Source organism: Leptodactylus fuscus, chromosome 9 (genome assembly GCF_031893055.1).
Source record: "Leptodactylus fuscus isolate aLepFus1 chromosome 9, aLepFus1.hap2, whole genome shotgun sequence".
Taxonomy (NCBI): domain Eukaryota; kingdom Metazoa; phylum Chordata; class Amphibia; order Anura; family Leptodactylidae; genus Leptodactylus; species Leptodactylus fuscus.
Genome location: NC_134273.1, coordinates 42762848 through 42781587, shown reverse-complemented (window position 1 = coordinate 42781587; position 18740 = coordinate 42762848). Strand labels below are relative to the sequence as shown.

General features: G+C 41.4%; 1 protein-coding gene across 1 annotated transcript in view; it reads left to right on the top strand.

The window, feature by feature from the left end:
- TAB1 (TGF-beta activated kinase 1 (MAP3K7) binding protein 1) overlaps positions 1-18740 on the top strand; it is a 31562-nt gene that overhangs the window by 7111 nt on the left and 5711 nt on the right. The window contains exons 5-7 of the mRNA XM_075287815.1: positions 14-152; positions 8974-9087; positions 17204-17315. Of these exons, the coding sequence (XP_075143916.1) occupies positions 14-152; positions 8974-9087; positions 17204-17315 (365 nt within the window). The remainder of the gene's footprint in view (positions 1-13; positions 153-8973; positions 9088-17203; positions 17316-18740) is intronic.

Sequence of the window (18740 nt, the reverse complement as noted above, 5' to 3'; positions counted from 1 at the left end):
CCCTGGTTTCTAGGGTGCAGTACTTCAACAACTCCCTAGCCAGTATCAGAAGATTGTAGAGCGACTTAACACACTCGAGAAGGAAATTTATGGGGGAGCAATGGTCATTGTGGTGTTAATTGTGAACAACAAACTTTACGTTGCTAATGTTGGTATGTATTACATAAATTTCATTATCAAAGTATTATAATTCTCTACCCCCAACAGAAAAAAATAAGATAATTTACTTTTATTGGTAATCTTAAAAGTTGATCCCCAAAAGACATGGCATCTACCCCCACAAATACAACAAGTACTGTATATTGTCCCCTTTCAATATACCACTGATGCCAGGGAACTAATAAACATCTCACAGGGATATCACTTGCCACCTTACCTCACTCAAATCAACAGGTCAGGATTGCTATATTTCTTACTATCCCCCATCAGCCAATCTAAACCCTGTCAGAATATGATACCCAAATTCAGCTGTGCTCATGAATTGGGACCGTCAGATGCCACAGGTAGTAAGAGCCTGCAATAATTGTGAATACAGTCATGGAAGCGATAGCAGAGTGGTATAAATGAATCAATATAACAGCAGACCCCAGAGCAATGGATCAGCCTTTCCCCAGGGCATGCCATCTTTACAGTGCTCCCACCATGAACTGCTCACATAATTGCACTTGAACCCTCAACACTAATTAATGCCTCAACAAGTTTGGCGTGGCCGAGTGTGCATTATGTGTTTTTCAATGGAGAGAGGTGAGTAAGCTGCTGTCAGACACTCTTCCAGCAACTCATCTTCTGTGAGAAGAAAAGATTGGGCATGTCGAAATTCAAGAGTGCATAAAAGATAGCCCTAGTCAGTACAGTTAACACAGCACCTATAAAACCATGGACGTGAACATGTTTGGTTCTTGTGCTGGCTGTTATTCCAGTTTTATAGTAAAATGTAGAATACAGACTTAATATCAATGATCCCATGTTCACAGTCATAGTTTTTATTGATCCCTATAAGGCCATATGACTGACATGGCTTCATAATATGGCGCAGATCCAATTTATGTGCATGGAGCTTATTGGACATCCCATATTATTAATCAGATGAAAAATGTCCTTACCATGATTCCGTAGACAAATGAGATTCATGAGATGGCATGGTAACTGATCACATTCTCCTTAGATGACACCATGGACAAGTAATTTCCAAATAAACAGTTCCATATGCATGATGAAAGTTTACCATGACGCTTCCTTAAAGGGGCTCTATCAGCAAAATCATGCTGATAGAGCCCCACATACGCGTGCATAGCCTTTAAAAAGGCTATTCAGGCACCGTAAATGTTAAATTAAACTACCCCCCCGTTTGAAAATAATAACTTTAAAAAAGAATGTTCTCTACTTACGGAACGTGCACTGTGGGCGGGCATTCAGGGTGTGTCTTCATCTTCTTCCCCACCTCTTCTTCATCTGACGTCTTCGGGTCCCGTCCTCCTCCGGCGCTTGCTCGCGGACACTGATAAAAAAAAAAATAGCCCGGGCGCATGCGCAGTAGCCGTAGTAGAGACCGCGTGCTACTGCGCATGCGCCCGGGCTAATTTTTTTTATCAGTGTACGCGAGCAAGCGCCGGAGGAGGACGGGACCCGAAGACGTCAGAGGAAGAAGAGGCGGGGAAGAAGAAGACGGCGCACCCTGAATGCCCGCCCAGGGTGCACGTTCCGTAAGTAGATCACATTCTTTTTTAAGTTATTATTTTAAAACGGGGGGGTAGTTTAATTTAACATTTACGGTGCCTGAATAGCCTTTTTAAAGGCTATGCACGCATATGTGGGGCTCTATCAGCATGATTTTGCTGATAGAGCCCCTTTAAGCTTACCCCTAACAAGTAATTTTTAGGGCAAACTCAGGCGTTTCTCATGTGTGTTTGGGCATCTCAAGACTTGCTTTATTTTGTATCCAAAATTTATGGTATACCTCTGCTCTAAAGAAGTCTATTGATAATCTGGTCTACTGCAATACAATATTTAATTCCAGATGTGCAGTATTCTACATCCTATGGTGTGAATAGATCCTTATGGCTTATGCACACAATAGAACCCTGTGCATGGGGCGTATAGAGCGGGTGATAGGTGCTGAACAACTTCTTAGTGTAGGGCTCTATATGCTCATATTGCCTGCTAGAAGCAATGAGTCTGATGAATTATTTTTCTATATGAAATCATTAACCTATGCAGGTACAGTAGAGGGCACTTGGATCCCTATGGCTTCTATTATGCTAAGTACAAAATGGAGCAGTAATATAGCTGTGTGCATGAGTCCTTAAAATGCTTATGTGAGCTTATAAAGACATTGGAGCACGCATCATTCACTTTAATTAGTATATTTTTGAGTTGGCAATTCCTGGTTACACAATATAAATCTGAGAAATGGGGAAAAAAGATCCCTTGCAATGTTTTTCTTGTACCCGCCTCTCCAATTTTTTTTCAATTTGTATTGATTCCCCTCTTAATATTTCTATGAGTAAACACATATAAATGTATAGAAATATATGTATATTAGAAAATGATATGGAATCCTGTTCTCTTTAATTGTAAAAGTTTAGTGATGTATACACATTTTGTTTTAGTTCTGTGTTGCATTTGTTACTGGTCCTTACTTAAAGAAGTAGCTATGGGACGGGCTCCTAGAGCTATGCCCTAGGAAAACCACATGGCAGTATACATGTAAAATTGAAAACTGATGTCAGCTGGTGTAAGTTGACAATCTGACCTCAATCTGACCTGAGGTTAATACAGCGTGAGAATGGCGAACTCTGTCATGACTCCCAGCATGAAGAAACAGTATGCACGCTCATCTACTTCCTTCTGCATATTGCAGTCATAATGGTGTTGGAGTGGCTATGGGGACCGATGTAACTCATAGCATTCAGTGGATTTCCTAGAAGTCAGACCCCACTGAACCTTGTTTATAAATTATGTAGTAGTCAGGTGATATTCCATGCCAAATATATAAAATTCTGCTCCATTCAAACTCTTTCTTACGACCGTAGTACAGGTACTGGGGTCTTTGAACCCCACATATTTTGATCAGAGATCCTGTGGATAGATGGATGGATAGATGGATATAATATATTTTGTTACGAGAAAATGCCCTTCAACCTTTAAACAACACATGGAGAAAATGTACATCCCGGGGGTTGCCTATGAATGCTCCATGCTGTACATTTCCTTAATTGTGATCTTACAGGTATCTTGACTGCATTACACAGCTCTACTTCTACTGTATCGAAGTGGTTAGACAGAAGGAGGCGACTCCCTTAGCAATGCCATCATTAGTGCTGACCTACCAATAACCTCCCAAGTTTGCCATATTCATGTTCTTCTACCCTCTCACAAACTAGCTAACTGGGCTGCATTGGAAAGGGGAGGGGATGGGGCTGTTAGCACTTAGAACTAACAAGTGAAAGGCAGGGACAGCTGAATAAGAATTCCATTAGAAGTAAAAAAGCTCATTGATGTATTCATGCATAGAAAGAAGAGGCTGGCTGAAAAGCTTGGGTCTCTTAGTGCTGCTAAGGAGAGGCTTCAGATCCTAAATACCTTAACCCTCAACAGTTTTCCTTGTCTTCTACTTTAGCTTTGAGCAAAGTACCTAACTGTTTAGTCCGAGGGAGCGTTTACTAAAAACTGCTCTAGTTTGGGATCTGCAGGGGCTGGAACCGTGTTATGGATCTTGTTTTGTAACCAAGGATATTGCTTTTAAAATAAGACCATGCAAATAAGACCATGCCTGTAGCCCCAGTAGAACCAGAGTCATTGGTTGAAATGGAGCTGCATATTACAGCTCTGATTTCAGCCAGCAGGCAAGGCAACGTAGTGTAGTGTTTCATTCGGGCCAAACACATCCAAACCGGAGCTGCTATTATATGATGGGGTCTCTTCAGAGTATCAGTAGTAGAGGCCCATGGGTTTTGAGTAAGTTACTGTGAAGAGACTCCAGAGTATAGTAGTTCCAGTTTGGACTTTTTCAGTCTAAGTGAAACTGCAGGTAAAGACTTGTAAATACTACAATACCTGAACTGACGTGTAAAAAATCACGTAATGTTAGTAAACCGATTAATTGCTTAGCCCTATAAAAAGCCTTAAAAATCAGATGCCAGAATTTGTTTTTGTTCATGTCACCTCTCAAAAACAAAGAAAAGGAATTCAAGTTGATCAAAAATCATAGGTTCCACATCATCATACCAAAAAAAAGCTAAAAGACCTCCTACAAGAAACAAGCCCTCATTTGGCCACTTTGATGGGAACAATAAAACGTACAAACTAAAGCTGGGCGATTAATTAAATTAGGCATCCCTTCTCCCAAAATGCCCAGGCTAGAAAAATATAAACAGATTTAGCCCATCAGTGGGGGTCAGACTGCCAATTCCCCCAGAGATCAGGTGACCAAAAGTCCCCCTAAAGATTCCTGGTGAATTTGCATCATTGCGCTTTCATGACCGATACTGCTTACACATCTACGGGATTGTAATCTCTAGCAACGCCTGCAACTCCATACAAATGAAATGAGTGCCCATTATACAACCACACTGGCGCTGCATTCAGTGCCTTAGGGGGACTTTCAGTTCCCCATTCTCCTGATCGCTGGGAACCCAACAGCCAGATTCCCCAGCAATCAGGAGAACGGGGAAATGAAAGCCCCCCTAAAGCTGCTTCAATGCTGTAGTGGATAGAGCATAAGAGTCCTTAACAGCACAACCCCTTTTATGTCTTGCCGCACACCCTCCATCAGAGCAGTCGTGTACAGCGTGTTTAGCCAGCGATCCCCTACGTGTAGGCTTTCTCCTTCAGCCTTTAGCTTTGATCAACACTTCTTCGTTGTGGTCAATAGTTGGGTGATAGAACAGGAAATCTGCATCAAATAGATCTGACTCCTCCAGTGCCAGCAAACTGAATTTGAGGGTTTTAAAAAAAAAAAAAAAAATCAAGACTAAAATCGCCCATTAAACTTCTGGATTTTTTGGGAAAGTCACCCAGCAAAAGTAGCAAAAAAAAAAAAACAACAAAAAGGGCTGCGAGTACCTTTAAAAACAGCCAAAATTGCTGTTTTTTTTTTTTTCCTCCTATATTCTCTACCAAAAAATATTCAATGTATTATATGTACCCACCAAAAATTAAAGATCTTGTAAAGCTACATGTAAACAGAATTAACTAAAATGTTGTGAACGCTGGAACACAGAGAGGGATAAATGTATTGTACTTCAGATGGACAGACACTGTGATTTCCCCAAATATGGGAAACTTAACTGCATATTTTGTGGTAGTGGGAAGGGACTGCATTTGCACTTTCCTGTAAGAAAAAAAGTGACATTTTTGGGAGGGATTTAGCAATGTTAGTGTAGATGTTAGGGTGTTAATAAATTATATTAGAAAAATGTTTATATTGCATTCTATACATTTAAAAAAAAAAAGCAAACCCAAAGACACTTTCACTTGAAGGGGTTAATGTAGGAGAGAACTATCGTTCACAGTAAAGGATGCTATAACAATGAATATATATGTATATGTATATTGTTCCCTGACGGCAAACACCATTATATATATCTGTGTGGGTGCAGGTTATTATTCTGTGCCATTCCTGTTTTATGTGTTTGTCGAAGACCATTACACTCTATAATACAAGTGTTTGCTCTACAGCAAGTATACAACTATTAATAATATTAAAGCAGTCTTAGATTTTACTGAAAAAATGCAGGGTGTATTCTAGTTATTATATAGTATAAGAAGTTACATAATACGGTAGCACAATGGCACAGCCAGAAGAGTATATAGAGAGAGTTGCATGTAGCAAAACTCTGACACAAAGAAAGTCTTTTGGACTACTGTATGATGACCGTTCAGAGTCTTCATGCACATGCAAGCGTGTGCCGTCCGAGGGGTCGTATGAGGGTCCGGTCCATTCTGATGAAAATAGAGCAGGTCCTATCCTGCTTCATTTCATCAGAACAGACTGGATCAGAAACCAGAATGAACTTGGATCATAATTGGATGTCACTCTGCATTACGCTACAAAATCATCCCCAACTTGGATGCACGCTCAATCGTGTGCATGGGATTATATTGCTTGCTTACGTTACTTAAAGGGGTTGTCAAGGATAAAATTAATTCCCTACACTATTTTAAACACCCTCCCCAGCCTAGTTTCTAAATGACATTTATGTATATTTACCCATATATCCCAAGGACAGATGCTTGTTATCTGGTGACGATCCGCTTCCAGAAACGGGATGTCACTACTATAAGAATGCTGTTTGCTGCTGATAATCTTCCATCTCTTATGCTGCTGCACTGCCCAGTGTAAACAGGGTTGTGCTGCCAGTAGTCAATACAGCTGAATGGGAGACACCCGTGAACAAGGTAGAAATTATTGCAGCTGCTGTAATAATGGTGTTCAGTGTGTAAGTCAGTTGCTTGAAGTAAATTAAGCAAAAATTCCAATGCACTTTGCTTTGTTATTCTCCCCCTGTATCTTTGAAGAGAAGCGGTTACCACTGCCATCTTCAGATCCTTTACATCCTTTAAAATGGGCCACTACACTGATTCCAGTGCAGTCGGAATTTTTCCTCTTACTCCCTCCATTTCCAAGCAATTGTTTTGGTGCCTGATATGTTAATTAATCTCTTTAGTGTCAGGTGGGCGGTCCCTAGCTGGTCCAGTAAAGCGGGCATGATTTTGAGCTCTGTAATGTTGGCCAATCAGAGGTGAGCAGTGTCAGCTCTAATTAGTAAAGTGGCACCAAGCGGACATATAGGGGACAGGATAGGGATTAAGTATCAGGTCCATGATATCTGACTGCTCGTACCCCCACGAGCTCATGAGCAGTGGTTGACCATTGCAGCCACTCACTGGCTTCAAGGCATAGACAAAAAAAAACAAAGATCAAGAAAAAAGAGCATGGTTTTCAATAGGTGAGTAATGTTTCTTTTATTATTTGATGTCATTGTCCCACTCCCCTCACTCTTTCTTAGCTAGCAGCAATCTCTGCATAGTCTTGGTGCAAACAGTCAGGTATAAGTCCTACAGAAACACAGAGATTACTCAGCTGTTGGTCAACTCCATCTTTGGCTAGAGATTGACTGACTGAGTGGGTAGTGGGTTGTATCCACAGGACAGAGGATATCACTATCCGATCACTGGGGACCTGATCGCTAGGTCCCCCCCAGTAAACAGGGAATGGAGCACCATTGTTTGTGTGACCAGTACTTCATTAGGGCTGCCAGGACTGTACTCTCCTCATAGAAGTGAATGGAGTACCGGTCATGCAAGTGTACTTGCGCGGCATTCACAGGGAAGCCTTAGGGTGACTTTTGAACCCCCGTCCTCTTGATCAATGGGGATCTGGTGATCGGGCACTTATCCTCTGCTCTGAGGATAGAGAATAATTGTCTATAACAGGACAACACCTTTAATTATAACCTGAGACAAAATAAGATCAGTGTGTATTGTCTGGCTTTAGTGTTCCTTGGATAAGTGGCTAATTGAATATCAGAAGGGGTTTGACACCCAGGATCGACTTTTTGTCGGCACTTTACAAGCCAAATAAAATCATGTCCTGTTCAAAGCTCAATCCCATATGATTGTATAGGTTTGAGCTGTAATACCAAGAACAGCTTGTATATAGTGTGTGGTGCCCTGCTTGGTTTTCTGTGCAGAGACGGCAGTGTTCACCTCAACAACTCATTGGATCAGATTCTGGTGTTGTTCCCTGCTGATCTTAAAGGGATTCTATGACTTTAAAAACGTTTTTTTTTTTTTTTTTTTTGTTTTTTTATAACAGCACATCGGAATAGCCTTTATCTTTATCTTGTAGGCTATTCATCTCTTACCTTTATCTTGCAGGTCCGTTCTGCCATTTTTGAATTTTTCTTTTCTTCTTTATGCTAATTACGCTCAGAAAGCATGGGGATCGTGTCCTCTGCTATGAGCACAGCAATCCAGCACCGCCTTTCTTCTGTTCTGTCCGGCATTTTCCTTCTCTTCACTCCTCTTCTTACAAAAGACCACTGCAAAATGACTGACAGAAATGTGCAGTTGGCTGTTTTGTTGGCCATTTCGCGGTAGTCTCCTGTAAGAAGAGGAGGAGAATGCTGGACGGAGCAGAAGAAAGGCGATGCTAGAATGATGTGCTCATAGCAGAGGGCACACCCCCTGTGCTGTTTAAGTGCAATTAGCATAAAGAAGAAAATACTTTTTTTTTTTTTTTTTTTTTTCCCCCTCTCCCTTTCTGGGTACCATGTAAGAATAGCCTTAAGAAAGGCTATTCGTCTCCTACCTTTAGATGTCTTCTCTGAGCAGCTATTCAGTATATAATCTGGTTTTTGGCGGTATGCAAATGAGTTCTCTTACAGCAATGGGGGCGGGTCCCAGCACTCAAACAGCACTGGGGGCGTCCCCAATGCTGCGAGAGAACTCTCCAGTGCCGCCTACATCATCTTCAGGAACGGGTATTCTTCTGGCGGTGGCTTCAAACTTCTAGGCCTTACACAGTATTGTAAGCGGCCATTTTCTTGTGGCCGGCGGGCATGCGCAGTCTGCTTTGCCCTAGGAGAAGACATCTAAAGGTAGGAGACAAATAGCCTTTCTTAAGGCTATTCCTATGTGGTACCCCCAAAAAATGAGTTTTAATGACAGGATCCCTTTAAAACTGTTTTTCTTTTGTTTTTTTTTCATTATAGTATCCCTTCAAATTGATGTCCTATCTTAAGGATAAGCTATAGGTTGATAAGCCTGGAAAATCCCTTTTTTGAGGAAGAGATTCTTCACTATTTTAGGTTTCTAAATTACTTCTATACAATTGTGATTTTATATTCTTAAAAATTTGTTTGTTCTATTTAATGGCAAATGTCATTGTCTCATTCATTTTCCATAAAGTTTAAAAACTATATCCATTTGTTTTTTTAATGAGCAAATAAGCATGTATTTATCTTGCAGGTACCAACAGAGCTCTGCTATGCAAATCCACAGTGGATGGACTGCAGGTCACACAACTTAATGCTGATCACACAACCGAAAATGAAGATGAGACATTCCGGTTATCCCAGCTAGGTACGTTCGTATAAGTGAAAACAGCAGTGATGTGTTTTATACCGCAGCTGGAAATAATTATTAAGAATAATGTTATAAGGGTTTTCCAGGAGTTCGGAGATCCCTACAATAGATCAATGTGTTTTCTTAGAAGCTAGAGAAGATTTATAGTTTTTGGGTTGTTTTGGGGGGTTTTTCTACTTGATGCATAACAAAACTTTTAAATATTTGATTTTCTGGCAGTATTTGTATGATTAATAAATATTGTAACCTACTTTATTTATGAATTTTGTTTCCTCTCTGTTAAATTCTGCTCTGAAATCTACTTCTGTTCCTTTATACTTTGCCTTGTTTCTCTCACTGTTTCTCACTGGAGTACAGGTTTTAATACAGCATGTAAACGAAAACTGGGAGTTGTCAGTTTCTACTGTTTTTTTTCAGACATTTTGAAACACAGTACTGTGCTCTTGTGATCATATGAAAGCTAATACTGCATTTAATGAAGCATATTCAAATATTTAATGTTAGAAATGTTGACAGAAAATCAAAAGTTGTTTGAAAGTTTAGTTACACTTTTTTTTATTAAACTTCAAATCTCCTTTTATGTGCATCAGATTTTTTTCTGGATGATTTCTGGTTTGGGGGCAGTTCCTTAGCTTCTGTTTCTATCTGCAAACACAACTGTCCTGTGTGTTCTAGACTTACTGACTTACTACGACTGTCTGTAGCATCCCGTGTATGTGAACTTTGAGACAATGCAGCAAAACTATGCACACAGTCCACACACAATGCTATATAGACAGTGGTAATAGTTCACTGGATCAACTGGTACATGTATTTGCAGACTGTAGCTAGAGGACACACAGGATAGTTGTGACTGCAGAAAGTCAGAATTCTGTACCTGGTTGTTAATGAAAGGCAGGGAAGTGGCCAATATCAGAAGTAGTGCTATGCGTGCTAGTAATGGTCTTTAATAGTACTACAAGTGTATTCTTGTGGGCAAAATCCAATAAAGCCAAGCTTAGGCAATGTTTGTTTTTTTTTTTTATAGATATGCAGCTCAATCAACAAGTGCACTGGGGAGAGGCCTGTTTGGCTAGATTTGCTTACAGACAGCTGTGATGCAGATGGAGCCTAAGGGAGGGTTCACACGGTGTAACGTGCCGCGTGAGCTTTTGCGGGCCGTTCACGCTCCCATTGATTTCAATGGGAGCGGGGATCGTATGCGCCGCACTATTTTGCGGCTGTGATTTTGCGGCCGCAAAATAGCGCGGCGCATACGATCCCCGCTCCCATTGAAATCAATGGGAGTGTGAACGGCCCGCAAAAGCTCACGCGGCGTCTACATGCCACATCACTCGGCATGTTACACCGTGTGAACCCTCCCTAACAATGTCATTCACAGCTAGAGGGGCATCCTTGGTCTGCAAATCCAGAGTAGAGCCAAAGCACTTGTCAGATTTACCTATAGTCTGCTTCAAGTCAGGCCTAGCCTCCGATTCACTTGCAATCTGACGTGCATAGCTATAAAATGATGGTTATCTCAACATTGCTTTTTCAATTTGTGGCACCTATGCTCCTATATAGGCCACTATACAGCTTGCACATTCGTTCCATTACTTACCTGATTGATTTGGAGTTATACATAGATTTCTTTTCCATGTACTTAGGTTAAAACTAGAACGGCTGGTTCCTTTTTGACTCTGGATGGGCATTATCCGCCTTCTGCAGACATTCACATGACTTAATAGCTTGCCTATAATTGTATAAAGTGTATGGAGACTTACTGCTGTAAATGCCACTTGTACATTTAGACGCCATTTAGTTTTTCATCTGGGTAAGTGATGGCAGGTTAGAGAAATCTTCCATTCTCAGGCTAATTAATATTACATTCCCTGAGACTTGTCCTTTTCAGACATAGGAGTACATAAAGCGGTCACTGGTCAAAAATGGATCATAGCTGGAGTCAGGATCCATATGGCTGTCATTCAGACAAGCTTCAAAGTGTTTCTCAGCTCACTGTTATATTCAGATCCACCACAGTTATTTTAACCTGCCAGGGAATGGCAAGCAAAATATTTCAAATTTTGTGCATACAGTATATGGCCACGTCCAACCCCACCTCTTCTCCTCCCTGCACTGTTGCACTTAATCTCCCGCTACCTGCCCACATGTAACCTCAGGTCCTCCAAAGACCTCCTACTCCGCTCTACTCTAATCCGCTCCTCACACAACCGTCTCCAAGATTTCTCTCGTGCATCCCCCATACTCTGGAACTCCTTACCAAGACACATAAGATTGATCCCCACAATCACAGGCTTCAAGAAGGCCCTGAAGACTCACCTATTCAGGAAGGCCTACAACCTCCAATAACACTACTGTCACCACCATCTGAACAGTCTCTCCCCTCTCCTTCTGTCTCTATCCCTCTTCCCTCATAGATTGTAAGCCCTCAAGGGCAGGGCCCTCTACCCCACTGTGCCAGTCAGTCATTGTTAGTAGAGATGAGTGAGTACTATTCGAAACAACCGCTTTGAATAGCACGCACCCATAGGAATGAATGGAAGCGGCCAGCACGCGGACTTTGCCGGCAACCAGCCGCTTAATCCCCCTGCGGGTAGTCTACGTCCATTCATTCCTATGGGTGCGTGTTATTCGAGACTGGAGTTTCGAATAGTACTCGCTCATCTCTGTTAGTACTAGATCTGTTTGTACATTTGTGTACTGTATGTAAACCCTCAAATATAAAGCACCATGGAATTAATGGTGCTATATAAATAAACAATAATAGTAATATCCACAAAATATGACATGTTATCTGCTAATTTGCAAATAGTGCCCTGTCTATGGTTGTTTTTTGCATGTCTGTAAAAAGCAGGTTACTTTTTTTTTTCCCCCACATACTTTGTGTCTCTTGGTCTGTGGAAAGAGGATAGATGCTAGGATCCTTTCCCTTTTTTTTTTCCCCTCATGGGCCTATAGACTTACACTGATGGGATGCATGAGTGAAAATAAAAAAAATCATTCCGTGAAAAAAACAAAAAAACAAGACCGCTAAATTAAAACATTGAAATGGATACAAGCATACGCCATTTACATTGTTCTTAGACTGCGTACATATCCAGCCATTTCAATGTCAATGTAAATAAGACCTTAATCTGGTTTGTTCACAGCTTTCCAGGGATCTTAAAACATTTGGTTAAAGAGCCTACCAACCCCAACACCATTTGTAAATCATTTATATAGTCTTGTGCCATAGAGTATATACTATTAGTGACATAGTGAAAATACATTTTTGTGCCAAAGTGTAATCTTACTGCTGCAAACATCAGTTTTTAATCCATATGTAAATGTGTTGTTTGTTGTATATTGGGTGAGGCAATGACTGTTAGGTTGCGCCTTGATGGCCGGCGACAATTACCCCCTATTACCGTAATAAGTTTAAGAAATCTGAAAGTACAGTAACCATATGTGAAAACAGATGTTCTGGCAGAAGCGGCCATGCCCCACATGCAACAGACAGCTTGTTTGCCTACTGGTGTCTGAAAGTTTATTTTCCCACCAATAAGATTACACTTAATGGGGCAATTCCCTTTTTCCCCCTCAGTGTTATGGCATTAAAAGGGCTTTTCATGTGAAATGCCACTGGATAGCTAATAAATATTAGATTATTGGGAGTTTGCTGGGGCCTGCACTGACCTCCATCCTTCTTATCCGCTCCACAGTGGCGATTGAATACAGTGGTGATGGAGAATGTGCACCGCTGCATTCAGCCTCTATGAAAGGTCCTAATGCAGTGAAACAGTACTCTGAATCAATGGAGTTGGAAGGCCCTTGACAGGTTATCTATATCTTGTCTTATTTTGTATCTGCTCATCCTACAGTACACATTTAGACTAAAACCCAGATGTGAGACACTCAGATATGACTGAACTGGAGTGGCTTACCTCTTGACTGAGGGGCAATACAATTTTGGGGCTGCGTGTTTAGCTGAAGGCTGGAGCTACACTTACTTAGTTGAAATCTTTCAGCTATTGAGTATCAGACCTCTTACATTTAATTGAGGCATTTAGTTCTCCGTGTATATTGGCATCTACATGTGCTTCTCTGTGAATTGACTTTGCAGCAGATGTTCCTCCTTTGGGGTTATCCCAACACTTTGAGCCATTCCCCTCGATCTGTGCTGTGACAGTAGAAGTCACCTGGATGGATTGCTGTGTACAAATAGTTGCAATGCAGGTGGGTGACATAAGTCTGTTGCAGTGATAGGCTTTTCTCCTCACCATCTTCGAAGAGGGTATCCACTGCAGGATGTGTAGGTGTCAGTCTCTGTATAAATAGTCCATCCCATTTCCGGTATTTTGATTTGCAGCTATTTCTTGCTTTTTCCTAGCCTGTCTATCTTGGACACTAGTCTAGTACTTGTTTAGTGATGTTTTGAGCATCTGAAAATTACATCCAGATGGTGTGACAACTCAAGTTTATCTTGGAATCCTATAAACATCTTCCCACGCCGAATAGTTTGAATCAGTAAAATACTGCAGATGGCATTAAAGGAGTTTTCCGGGACTTTTAAATTGATGGCCTGTCAATTGAAGATCCATGGGGTTCTAACTCCCAGGACCTCCGTGGATCAGCTCTTAAATGGGCTGAGCTGCAATACCAAGCAGAGCTGATGCCCAAATATTCAGACAGAGCTCGGTAAGTACTGAAGAGGCTGTAGCACTCGCCCAAACCCTGTCACCTTCTCACAAAGCTGATCAGCCAGGGGTCTGGGAGTTGGACCCCTGCCAATCTTTAATTGATGACTTATCCTAAGGATAGATTATCAGTTATATTAGCCTTTAAAGGGGGTTGTCTCATCACGTCTTTCATTAACATTAATTGTGGTTATTCTGTTGCTGATCAGTTGCAGTCACCGCCACACTCTGCTTAATTCTTTGGGGTGTGCAGGTTCTTTAAGGAGCTGTAAACGTTGCAGCGACCTTGGAGCCAGGTGCTTGTTCCAATCACAAGACCAGGGTAGAGAACTAACCACGAAACCCTCAGCTCCTGGTTGAATAAAACCCCAGGGGATATAAGTTAAAGAAAATCTGTCAGCGGAAAATTGTTTATAAATTTAGTCTCGGTACTTTGTAGAGGTGATTCTAGAGTTTCCAAATATGCCTGTGGTGTTCAACTTTGGAGCCCCATTTTCATGTAAATCTCAGTTTTGTGGATTTTTGCCCACTTATGATGATTGTGTGGGAAGGGGGATGGATCTCAGTCAATATGGTTGCACCTGTGCACTACCATTCTCTATATCATTCAGTTGCTACAGCCTAAAGCAGTAAACGTCCACAATCACATAGTCTCTGAATACAGGCATTGCTCTCAGGTTTCCGTCATGTAAGGGCCCCTTCACACGGAGGATACGCTGGCTGATTCTGAATGTGTAAACTTTCCGAATCAGCGGCGTTTAAAACAGGTCCCATTGCTTTCTATGGGAGCCAGCATACGTGCGCTCCCCATAGAAACGAATGGGCTTCTTTTTTCCATTCATTACACGTTCAGAATCAGCCAGCGTGTCCTCTGTGTGAGAAGGGGCCCTAAAACAGTAGGGGACAGTAGGGGCCTAGCGGATCCTGCTAATACTTCTGACATGTTGCTGCAAATACCTATTGCACCAGCAATGCACTAGACTTGAGCTTACAGCCTTCTACCTTCATATCAAGGTCTAGCTACTAAATTTGTGATCCCTGCGGGTTCTTTGTGTAATCCTATTTCTGTATAGATATTGCTTCTGTTGTATAATTTTATTGTGTGTGTATTAGTGCGGTTGGTGATTTACTTCACCCTTTTATTTTATGGTATGGTAGAGTGAACACGGTTCTTTAGGTTTATTTCTTACGACGATTGATTCATAGTACTTATGAGAGACTTGTAGTTGGCATCACTTGGGCTATGTGGTTTTACGGTCTCTGAACATATAACACTGATGTGAGAGATGCTTTGGCTGTCATAGAGGCCAGGTGTATTTTAGAAATGGAAGTGCTTAGCAACAGACACACAGTACTGATAAGTATAATACATTCATGGTCAACAATGACTCAACAGGTAGTAGGAAACATAAGTCTGCGTCATATTGAATGTCAATGATCACTTTAGTGACCACTTCACAACAGAACGTTACATCTACTTCATGAGAACACGTATTACATTAAAAAATCGTTATACTTTTTTGTTTGAGAGGCAAAAGAGGACTGGAAAAAGTCTTATGCAATTCACCTTGGTAGTTATCTATTAGTGCATGTCTGCAACGTGTCCTAAAGGGAGTCTGTCAACAGGGAAATCAGTATAGAATTCATGAGAGTACCTTATAGGGTGGCTTCTACACTTTCCATAAAAGCCTTTCTTATTCTGCATTGCAGATCCATTTTCAAGGAAGTCAGTGTTTTATTCTTATGCGGATTAGCTGAAAAGGGCTTTTGTGGCGTTTCTGTTCCTGCTGGGGCTTCGCTCTCTGCCACATCGGCCACTGTCTGCAGTTAGGAGTGGTTATCTGGAGCTGAGAGCACCAGGAGGAGAAGAAATTCTCCTAAAGTCCTCTCCAGCTAATCTGCATAACAATAAAACACTGATTTTCAAGAAAGATATCTTTCAAAAGCGTAGAAGCCGCCCTACAAGATACTGTCATTAGTCTGATACCAGTTTTCCTGCTGACAGACTCCTTCTAAATGTACATTTACCCCTTCTTCACCTACTTTATCATTTCCCTCTTTTACATTAGACCCTTTTCATGATGGAAGGCATGGTAGGCCATCAGTGTGGGGGTTTCCGCCCCTGTTCTGCAGGGATGTTGTGCTCTTCATTATAATCACACAGACGCATGTCTCTAGGGTACACATACCTGATGCATTTTCATATTTCTGCACTCAGAAAAACTGTCGGCCTTTGGGTGTAGGTTATTGTCAGCCACGTATGAGCAGTACAGGGCGCCTCAGAACAGATAGCTCGAGGGAGGCCTGACAGCTTCACTGTTTCTTGGCAGAATACTGAGGCACAGGCAGTCCTGTTTGCGCTGCACAGTGCAGCTCGGGCACACCTTAATGCACTCGGGCTCAATAGCTTATCCACAGAAGCAGCTTTTCCTGGGAAATAATGTCACCTCTCAAAACTGAATATAGTAAAGTGATGACTTTAAGGTACTGAGGTGGATAACTTGTTTTTTTTGCTGGCCCCTTTTAATGTTTTTTTTGTTGTTTTTTTATCTTTACTATATTTATCTAAATTATTGTATATTTTATGTGGCTTCATTTTGTTCCATTTTTTCATCCTTCTTGTTAAACCAAGTTCACATCTACGCTGTTCTATGCATTCTTATGGAGTTAGGACCAGAAGAGTAGAAAAACGGACAGCAGCATTTCGGGCCAAATAACAGACAAACACTGATTCAAAGGAACCCCATTAACTATAATGGTGTCTTTTGAGTGTCAGGGGGTTTTTTTATTACTGAAATCAACAGATGAAAACTCAGACTTGCAGGATTTTTTTCATCCAGTAATTTGTGGCGGATCAGTGCCAGTCAGACACCTGACGCAAATGTGACTGTAGCCTAATAAGGGGTTTTGTTGCAGCATTGTTTTAAAAGAGACATTTTAATCCGTGTGCCCCTCCAAAAAGTACCCAGATGGCAGTTCCCCACACTGAAATGCTCTGCATTGATCCACTGCTCAGCCCCTCTCCTCTGAGTAACCACTATAGAGATCTCAGTGATGGGGAGTAGTTATGGAGAGCCTCAGTATTAGGCACTGCTTTTGGGGCACATGCTAGTTCTGCTTGTTGGATTAAAGCATCTCTTATAAATGCTGACACAACACTGGGCCACATACGTGTGTATAAACTACTCTCCGGGGTCCTTCTTAGCACTGTGTGCAGTTCACTTTAGACCTAATGAAGCTACAGTGACATCACTTGGACCGCCAGGTAACATTACTATATAATAATATTTCTGTATGCTACCACCTATACTGCGATTTCACATAACTGGTCTTTTAAAAAGCATATTTCATTGCTATTAATTATACATGTGAGAAAAAAAGACCGATTCCTTCAGGATAACTTACAAGGGTTTTCTTCCTGTCGTATGTCTATACAGGGTTGGATACAGCCAAGATAAAGCAAGCAGGAGTAATTGGAGGCCAAATGAGCACTCGCAGAATTGGGGATTACAAAGTCAAGTATAACTACAATGACATGGAGCTGTTAAGGTCAGAGAAGCTACAGCATGTTTCTTACTTTGTATGTGATGTCTGCCCTCCTTTGTTACACTGTATTTGCTCTAAGGTTGGGTTCACACTACTGCTGCTAATGTCCATTTCCGTCATCATAGGATGACAGCAATAAACATTAAAAGGGTTTGCCGGGCAGAAAGAAAGGTTTGTTAGTGCTAGTAATGGGTTAATAAGTACACCCATATACCTTTAGCAGTGTTTGGAGTGATTTCTGAGTGTCTCTGGCAGCTGCTGGCATTCTCTGCCTTTGTTTACCAGCGTTAAGTTCCTGCAGTGCAGCTTCCTGTGTAGCTACTACACTAGTTCCCTCTGTCAGCCCCCCTCCCTCTCACTCTTACAAACCCTCCCTGTCTCACTAAGCCTAGCGATTCTGCCCATTACTAGCCACTCCCACCATCCCCCGTCTCTCTAGCTAATTTATTCTGCCCACTACTAGATAACAGGAAGAGGGGAGCAACCATTCCCAGGACACAGGAAGACTTGGTGAGTATTGATGGGGATAGGGAAGGGAGAAGAGTAATGGTGATGTTCCATTTTGGAAGCAGTGAATTGGAACGTCACCGGATTATGAAAGTGTCCCTGGGGTGGTCACTAGTGTTGAGCGAATAGTATTTGTCTAATACTTTGCTCCCATAGGAATGTATGTAAGCAGCCGAACTTCAAGGGGTTAATCGCAGTGAATATTTGATGCGCTTAACCCCTTGGTGTTCAGCCACTTACACGCATTCCTATGGGAGTGAGTTATTCGACGAATACTATTCGCTCAACACTAGTGATCACATGACCGCACCAGGGATATTGGTAACTATAGATTTTTTTTTTATTTTTTTATTTTTTTTTATAGAAGTTAGGTGGGGAGAGGGAGTTTAGTTTAGGGGATAATTCTGTTTCTCCTGGACAACCCCTTTAACTGTAGCAGAGTAACGGACGCAGCTGAAGCCTCATCTGTCTGTCTGTTCCCATTGACACTAATGTAAACCACATGACTGAGACTTTCTTCCATCATGTTTGTATACTTTTGTACTTTTGTAATATAAGAAAAACTCCTGCATGCACAACTTTTTCTTCTGCTAGAAAAATAAAACAAAGTTGTGGTGAAAACAGACGGACGCCCGGCAGAGGGGGCTCTGCCTGCATTGTACATTTAATGTCTGTTGCTCTTATCCTCTGACTGATCAGTACAACAGACACTAATAACAGTAGTGTGAAACCATCCTTATCTAATAACTGAGTGCTCATTTTATGGAGGATCGAAAGAAAATCAAAATGTATTTTAGAGTAAATTAGGTGGAATGATCTTTTTTGAGGAGATATCTGAATGTCTCAGGAGGAATATTCTTGTGATAATCTGACCCCCAATATAATGAGTAAAGGTCCAGTTGTGGTATTTGGCACACAAAG